The 8,849-nt window shown below is 54.3% G+C and overlaps 1 protein-coding gene across 1 annotated transcript in view; it reads left to right on the top strand.

The window, feature by feature from the left end:
* The window catches only part of COL15A1 (collagen type XV alpha 1 chain), a 70,045-nt gene that overhangs the window by 11,973 nt on the left and 49,223 nt on the right, over positions 1–8,849 (top strand). Inside the window, exons 5-9 of the mRNA XM_007950336.1 lie at positions 2,192–2,308; positions 3,506–3,636; positions 5,085–5,234; positions 6,248–6,400; positions 6,959–7,102. Coding sequence (XP_007948527.1) covers positions 2,192–2,308; positions 3,506–3,636; positions 5,085–5,234; positions 6,248–6,400; positions 6,959–7,102 — 695 coding nt within the window. The remainder of the gene's footprint in view (positions 1–2,191; positions 2,309–3,505; positions 3,637–5,084; positions 5,235–6,247; positions 6,401–6,958; positions 7,103–8,849) is intronic.

Here is an 8,849-nt window from a genome sequence, read left to right as displayed (position 1 = left end):
CCTGTTGGGTAGACAGGCCAGACACTGGAGGAAAAGGGGCGAGCCCCAAGCCCTGCCTCTGGCCGGGAAAGCCCCTAATACTTTTATCCCAAGCTTCCCTAACACCATGTGGGCCCCAGCAATTTGCCCCTCCACCTCCTTGCTCCAAAAGGTGGGGATTCAGAGGCCAGGGACCCACCTGTTACTTGCACAGCACCCTCTGGTGGTCAGATCCGGAAGGACAAGAGTGACTGGGAGGGGCTCACCTCTCGCGGACATTCCGTCTCTCAAGAGTGAACGTGGGTCATCTGGAGAGTTCAGCACCCCACACCACCCCCAGGACACTGCTGTTACCATGGGGGACACATGAGCACAGCACGTACAGAGAGGGCCCAGAATCCAGCCGGACCGACCAGCCTCCAGGACTCCCCAGCCACTTACTCTCTGTGGTACCTCATTTGGCCTCTGCAAAGTGGGGTCAGTAGCAACGGTGTGTCAGTGTGCAGATCACAGCAGGACACACGTGCTGTGGGGCTGCCTGTGTCTGTGCTGTTGGCAGCAGGGGTCCCGTGGGTCCTGGAAGGTGGGCCGAATGGCTTAGCAGCAGGATTGACAGAGAGCACGTGCAGCAGACTCCGCACAGGGCCCAGCCTGTAGCGGGCACACATGTGTGTTCAGGCCATTTCTTTGTGTTTGCTTTGTTGTTGTTGTTGTTGTTGTTTGCCATCGAGTCGGCCCCGACTCCATTATTTGTTAAGTTGGGAAAGAAACGTGTGCTTGTAGCAAAAATTCAATCAGTGCTGTTATCTGAGCCAAAAATTATTGTTTCCTCCATTCCCAGCTTCTGGAGGAGGAAACAGACATTAAGCATTGTTATATATACAATAAGGAGCTCTGGTGGCTCAGTGCCTAAAGCATTTGACTGCTAACCAGAAGGTTGGCGGTTCAAACCCACCAGCCACTCTGTGGAAGGAAGACTGGGCAATCGACTTCCATGAGGATTTACCACCTTGGAAATCGAAAGGGGGTCGCTGTGAGTCGGAATCGACTCGATGGCAGTGAGTTTGGTCTGGTTTGGTTTTATATATACAATGAATTACATACAATAAATCCTATGTAGTTATATATGGAACCACACTACCAGTAATACACTGAAGCCTCACCACTGTGCTCGGGTTCCCAAGACCAGGTCGTTATGCGAAAAAGGAGGGTGACCACATCAGATCACAAAATTCATCATTACCTGAGTCCCAGGCTGCTGAGAATCACTGCCCAGCAAAGCTGACACAACCCTAACCGTCACAGCCCGTGTTCCTCCTGACTGGCATTTCTTGGCCGCACCTCTCGCCTCAGACTTCAGTGTTCGTTGCCTCTTCCAGATGTGGGTCGTTAATGCACAAAATAGTCCATTAGCAGATTGTTAACTGTTCTGGAGTGTTGTTCACGAGCTAGTGAGTGAGGAGTGTTGTTATTTGCCATCGAGTTGGCCCTGACTCATAGCGACCCCTCCTTGGGTTTCCGAGGCAGTATCACTACGGAAGTAGGAATGCCCAACCTTCCTTCCGAGGAGTGCCTGGTGAGTTTGAACTGCCAGCCTTCTGGTTAACAGTCAAGTGCCTTAGGCACTATGCTACCAGAGCTCCTGAGTGAGGAGTAGGTGTAGTTAATTAACGTTTGTCCATTGCTTACTACAGGCCAGAGACTGCCCTCCATGCTTTTTCTTATTAACCTGTCTAACCTTTATAATAGAGTCCTCACAGCCACCCTGGGAAATAGGAGTCATTATTGTCCCCCTTTACAGATACAAACCAGAAGGTCAGCAGTTCAAACCCACCAGGTACTCCAAGGGAGGAAGATGGGACAGTCTCCTTCCATAAAGGTTTATAGCCTTGGAAACCCAATGGTTGCTGTGAGTTGGAATCGACTCAACGGCAGTAGGTTTTATAGATGAGAAACCTGAAGCATAGATTCAGTGACTTGTCACAGGTCATGTTCCTCATAAGTGGCCAAGTGACCAGAGCCTGTTATCTGAACCAGCGGCAGTACTCCCTTCCTGTGTATGTCTTTCTGCAACATGTCCACTCATCCCCACCCATCCCTGCCCTTGAAATCCTGTACTAAGGACGTGTTTCCGTGTCAGTAGGTAAATACCTCATTCTTTTTCAAGACTGCAAACTGTAATTACTAACCACAGAACGCCTGCTTCCTGTAGGGTCTGGGGAGATCCTGAATGGTACCCTGGAGGGGCTTCACACTGTGGACGGTGACCCCATCACAGACAGTGGCTCAGGGGATGGGGCCTTCCCTGGTGTCCTCGAAGAAAAGGTGAGTAAGTGGGGAATTTCACCAAGTCAGGAGTGTGTCTGCTTATTTTAAACTTGATAGTGACTTTCATTGGGTATCCTCGACAGTCAGGAGTGTTTTAGTTGAAAGGTATGAAGGCTGCCTCCTTCCTCACGGTACAGGGCAGGCAAGGAGTCCCAGGACCCCAGAGGCTCTGCAGGGGTGTCCAGGACAAGGGGGGAGTGCAGCTCAAGCTGTCCTCACACCCGGGGGCCCCTCTCCCCTCCCCAGGTAACCACCTCCCTCCGGCTCAACTCAGAAGATGCCACGGGTTCTTGAGCCCTTTGAACGAGTGTTGCTACTCTATGGGGATTGCAGTCAGTGCCACAAAACACAATGTGCACGAACTGTTGAATGGAAAACCAATCTTCTCTGTCAACTGTTCACTCAAATGGCAACACAAAGTTTAAGAAAACAACTACAGAATCCGATGAGCTGCAGGTGTGCCTGCCCTATTTGCTGATTGGCTTTGACACTTGTGAAGCCAGGTTTTGAAACACTGGACACAGTGGGGTACAAAATTCCAGCAAATACATTTTTCTTATGCTAACAACCCACAGGGGCAGCTCGTTCTTTCCCTATCCCATGAGGGAAACTCAGTTCTCGTAGCTTCAGGTCACCATCAGATAACAGCCTGTTTTCACAGGTATTTTAAAAGCCCGTCCTAGTCCAGTGTAATATCAAAACTTCACCAGAAATACAACTCCAGCTTCTTCCCTTCTGTACTCAGGCCTGTGACAGGCCAGGACCTGTGACGGGGAAGGGGGCGAGGGGTGGTAGTTTCCTTCCCGATTTCTTCTTTCCATTCTCCCCGCCACACACCCCTTCCCCGTCACACAGCCCTGTCCTGCAAAGAGCAGTTTTGAACACAAGCACAGTCTTGCCTACCTGGGGCTGTTTCAAGGAGAAGAGGCACAGTTCCACCTGGTGGTTAGATTGTGACCTGGCCCTTTTGTGTGGAAGATGCTGGGACTGTCTCTCCTGGGGGCCTCTGTGACCCCTTGGAGAGTCTCACATAGGAACATGCTTTCAAACTAAAGGAACTACAGAAATGCAGGTGGTGGTAGGAGCCCCAACAGCCTTTTCTCTGCAGCACAGATAGCTTGGTCGGGGCTGTAGGCTCAGTGACGTGGTCTCTTGTGATGGCTTTATTCTCAGGGTCCACATGCTGAAGAAGGTTTAGCAGCCACCACAGCAGCTGGGGAGACGGAGGGGCCCATCAATACCACCTGGGAAGCAGAGGCAGGCAGTGTGCCCACTGGGGGGCTGGCCCTCTCCACGCCCACTGAGGAGCCCGGAGAGTGGGTCACTCCAGTAAGTAGCACAGAGTACACACAAACTTCCCACCCTCTGGCGGTGTGGGGGTGACTCTTGGGTGGGAGCAGTCACGGGCCTTCCTCCTCTGTGTGCACGGTGCAGACAAGGGCCTCTGTGGGCCGGAGCCCGAGTGGACGCCGAGCAGGGAGGCTGGGGCTGGGAGTGACTCTCAGAGCAGCTGGTCTCGGAGTGCTGCACCGTGGTGGGTGCTTAGTAGATCAGAGGACGATCCTGGGGTCAGAGTGGGAAGTGGGCAATAGGAGCAGCTCTGGGTGCACAGAAGGGAAGGCCGTGACCCACCCTCAGGGCAGAGAAGCCCTAGGAACGGGTACCACAGGTGAGACCAGGAGGAGGAGCTTTGGGATGGGGGCAGGAGGCTGGTGGCCCAGCAGGAGCAGAGGCCTGGAGGTATAAAGGTGACCCTGGGAAGACTTGTAGTTCAGCACACCAGGGGTGCCGCGTGTGAGTGGACAGGGGAAACATGAGGCTGGTGCAAACTCTGAGACCATGACAAGTGTATGCAGGAGAAAGGGGAGCCACCGGGGGGTGTGAACAAGGAAGGATTCTAGAAGGATCACCCTGACTATGGAGGGAGAAAGGATGGAGAAGCCTGGAGGTGGGGAGCTGCATCCGTGGTCCAGGCAAGGGATGGCGTTAGCTCACACTAGGGCCCTGCTGGTGCCACGGGTAAGCACTGAGCTGCTAATCAAAAGGTTGGCTGTTTGAACCCAGCCATTGTTTCTGCAGGAGAAGGACTTGGCATTCTGCTCCTATAGAGATTACAGCCTAAAAAGCCCATGGGTGGGTCTGCGCCACCACGTGGGGTCACTGTTGGTCAAAGTTGACACCACACACCTGACAAAAACAATGAAGGCCTTGGCCAACAGTATCGGATGCTGCCAAAGTGCCAGTGATAACTTAGGGCTGGAAAGTGTCCGTTGGATTTGTAAACTTGACCATAGTTGACCTTGGGGAGAGGTTGGGCATGTGGGAGGGCTGGGAGCCAGATTGCACTGGGCTGGGGGGAGAGCGAGGTGAGGAAGTGGTCAGTGAGTGTCGACAACTCCCAACAAGAAAGCTACCAAGTCCGAGGACCTGGGTGTTGTCCCAGCATGAGGGCTTCAGCTCTCAGCAGAAACCGCACTCTCAGGAGTGTGGACGGAAGTTGGAAGGGCCTCCTGGTGAGCGCCACAGGTCAGCAGGTGGGAGGTGGCTGGATCCCGCTGGGGAGGTGCCGGAGAGGGACTCACACCCTGCGTGGTCTCCAAGAGTCCCGCTCCTGTGCTGGTGCAGTTGGGGGCAGTGGTGCAAGGCGAGGGCTTGGATGGGCGGGTGCTTTGAAGGTTTGGAAGTGACAGGGCCCAGTCTGCTCTCTCTAGCCACAGGCATGCTGCATCAGGGTTGGGGGTCAATGACGCAGTCCCTTGTCACGTCTTCCTTTTCAGAGTCTGGATGATGAAAGTTCAGCAGCAACAGCAGCCACGGAGGCCGAGGAGCCTGCCAGTGGTGCTGGGGAAGCCGAGACCGGCAGTGTGCCTACCCAGGAGCCGGCCCTCACCACGGCCACAGAGAACCTGGGGGAAGAGGCTACTCTGGTGAGGGGCGTTGGTGGCTGGGAGCTTGAGGTTGTGGCTGGGAGCAGCCACTGGCCTTCCCCCCTGACCCAGGACAGGCACTCAGGGAAGATCTGCCACGTGAATGAATGGAGTGGGGGTATCAAGCCTTGGAGATCAGCACTGGCCTTTGGGGTCATTCACACACTTGTTCTTCTGCCCAGGCAGCCTTCGGCCTCTGGTCCAATGGCCATCTGGGGATACGTTCTAGTGGGTAGGGCACACATGACAGGGCCCTCCAGGCCACTTGCATAAAAACTGCAGAACCAAACTCACTGCCATTGAGTCAATTCTGACTCATAACAACCACCTTTGAGTTTCTGAGGTAGTAAATCTTTACAGAAGTAGATTGCCCAGTCTTGCTTCCATAGAGTGGCTGGTAGGTTTGAACTACCAGCCTTCTGGTTAGCAGTCAGATGTCTTAGGCACTGCACCACCACTTGCATAGGCTGCTTCCGTTAGCAAAGTGGTCACTGTCATCGCCTTAACTGTCATTGTGTTCCTCCTTCCCCTCCTCCTCTTCCTCCTCTTCCTTTACTTCCTCCTCTCCCTCCTCCTCCAGCCCGAATCTCATTCTTCTTCAAAGGCAAGCACTGCTCACAGGACAAGACAACCAGGCCCCAGTTCCACCAAGTCTTAGTTTAATACGTAGAAAGCAGCCCTTGAGTAGCAGCTGTCGGAAAGTAGGAGGGCTCCTTGTGGAGTGGTGAGCTCCCAGCTTCTGGAGCTCTGTAGGCTGAGGCCAGATAAGCCTTGGCAGAGATGTACTGGGGGGTTGAGGGGCTGGGCACGGGGCTGGCTGACCTGAGAGCTGCATTCTAACCTGGGCTCCCAGGGCTCTGTGGGCCAAGGCTGGCCTCAGATGAACAATGGAAGGGAAGCTGTGAAGATACCAGTTACCTGGTGGCCCCAGGAGTGTCCTGCCTGCAGCCACCCACCCGCTGACCCAGAGCAGGGGTGAAATGGCACCATCCCACATGCCAGTGTTGTTTCAGGGTCCGGATGGTGAAGAAAGTTGGACAGTAGCAGCAACTATGACAGAAGTGATGCTCAGTCCCACTGAGGAGGAGGAGGAGGCCAGTGGGGTCCCCACAGACGGGCTGCCCCTCATGACACCCACAGTAGCTCCTGGAGGAGGGAGCACTTCGGTAAGTGTCACCTAGGCCCTCTTGGCCTCAGCCTGGCTCACAGAGAAGAGAGAGGTTGGGGCCGTGGGCCAGAACAGTTGCTGGCCTTCCCAGAGGCAGATGAGCACTTAGTTTCGTGATGGGTGCAGAGTTGGGCATGCCCCACCTCGAGGGCAGCAAGATATGATGGATGGAGCAGCGCAGAGGAAGCTAAGAGTCGGTTTTGTCCTAACCCCACACCCTCCCTCCAAGAACTTCCCTGGAGGCAGAGCGGCTCAGCACTGGAAGGGGCTCAGGAGAGATGTGAGCTCCCCTCGCTGGGCGTGGGGGTGCGCCTCGGAGGAGCTGCCTATTTCAGCAGGGGGTGCACTCTCAGAGAGTGTTGAGGGTGAGGAAGCTGGAGGTAACGAGTGTATAGAAGTTGGCTTAGCATCACAGAAAGGACAAATATTAAAAATCCCTGGCAGCTCTGAGTCGGAATCACCTCGAGAGCAGTAGGTTTGGGTGTGGGTTTGACAGCCGTGCACAAGTTGCTCCGTGGGTGAGATAACCAAGTCCTCGTACTGCTCTTCTCTCCAGGGTCCTGGCCAAGAAGAAGATTGGTCAGCAGCAACAGAGGGGCCCCTGGCGGTGACTTGGGGAGAAGGGTCTGGTAGCGCTCCCCTGGATGGGCCACCGCCACTCCCTGTACCCACAACGGTTCCTGAAAGAGCAGTCACTCCAGTAAGTGGTGTAAAGACTTGACTTGACAAATCTTACGGGGAGAGAAAGAGGGACCAGAATTGTGGACGGGGTCTCCCTGGCTTTCTCAGAGGTGGGCTTTCATTTTGGCATATAAAGTGCCAGATTTGGGCATTTTGAGGACTTCCAACCAGGAGAAGACTCAAGGATTGTGCAGTTCGTGGAGGAAGAAACAGAGGAAGGCATCTGGGTGACCTGGCTTCATGCCCTAAATTCCAACCTCTTCAATCAGGAAGAGTTTTCTAGCAGGAAGACTGTCCGTAGTTGGGGGGTCCAGCTCAGATACCCTGAGATTCCCGTCCTGGGAGTGGGAGAGCAGCTGGGGCATCAGCGTGTGTGAGGATAGGTGATGGGCCTCTGTGACTCTGCGCCGCAGCTGAATGACCTGAAGCAGGTCCTTCCCTGGCTGGGCCTCCGCTTCCTCATCTGCACAGGAGCTACGACATCAGGTTCCAAGAGGCAGCTTGGATGGCTCGGTGCATACGGGGGTCTGTCACCACATTAAGTGCTGTGGCTGTCTTTCAAAAACAAGAAACCAGAGCTGATCCTCAGCGTGGGCTGGTGTGAATCAGGGGATGAAGATGCTCTTCAGATGTGAACGTTTTTCCAGGAAAGCATTCCATTGGTGACCAGCTTGGGCCTATCCGGTTCCCGAGTAACTCTTGGTCACAAGCACTTGGAAAGTCATGACTCAAGCTACTGGTATGTGGTCTGTGCGCCACAAGGCTCCAGGACTGACCTGAGAGGAGAGAGGCTGTGGGACAGGAGGGCTGAGAGGGAAATTCCCAAATGCCCATTGCCGCACGTCCTCTTCCAGGCATCCAGTGGTCGTCACATGTTGTCTGTTCCATTTGTTACTGTCTGGTTATTTCGAGCTGTCCATGCATTTATTGATTCGTTCTTTGAGTCAACACACATCAGCTTAGGTCTCCCAGTCGAAGTACTTGGGGACAGAGATGAAGATGATCTAGCTCTTGTCCTAAGCAGTTGACAGTGTGGGGCGTTAGCTCAGGGCTCTCAGTCCAGACTTGGAGCTGGATGAACATGACCTATTTCCCATCCCCAAGGAATTCTCAGTCAAAGTGGGACAGGAAATAAGCTGTTTGTGAGCTGACGTTTATTAAGCTCTCTGCTCCAAATTTGGCTAATTTAATCACACCCTCACTCTCTGGTGTGAGGTGACTGGTCTCCATCTGACAGGTGAGGGAAGTGAGGCGTGGGCAACAGAACCTGCCCACTGCTGCCTCCCTCTGAGAGGCAGAGCAGGGATTTGAACCCTGGGCGGGGTGGCCCGCAAAGCTCCTGCCCCGGAGGTTTACCAGCTGATGTTCTCGTCCTTGAGGACATGGTGTGGTGAAAGGTCCGGGGCCGGGGACTGAGGTTCCCCTGCCCAGTTTGCCACTGACTCAAGGTGTTTCCTGAGCCTTAGTGCCACCCTCTCTAGGAGGGAGCTGTCTAAGAGCTGTGGTTTCTAACCTTGGCTGCACTTCGTGGCTACCTGGGAGGCTTACAACACTACAGGTGTCTGGGGCCCATCCTGGACCAGTTAAGTGCGACCCTGGTGCTGGCTCTCAGGCTTCTGGGCGATTCTATGGGCAGCAGCTCTGGGACCTATGGCGTGTGGCCCCCGGTGCACTAGTGACTTCTTTAACCAAGCCCCCTTCTTTTCTGCTGCTCTCCCCAAGGTGCTGTATATGCAGAACTCCAAGGCCAAGTCTCCCCCTAGTGA

Source organism: Orycteropus afer, unplaced genomic scaffold (genome assembly GCF_000298275.1).
Source record: "Orycteropus afer afer isolate SDZICR_OR568_19922 unplaced genomic scaffold, OryAfe1.0 scaffold00267, whole genome shotgun sequence".
Taxonomy (NCBI): Eukaryota; Metazoa; Chordata; class Mammalia; order Tubulidentata; family Orycteropodidae; genus Orycteropus; species Orycteropus afer.
Note: the sequence above shows the minus strand (reverse complement) of the source record. Positions and strands in the feature narration are given on the sequence as shown.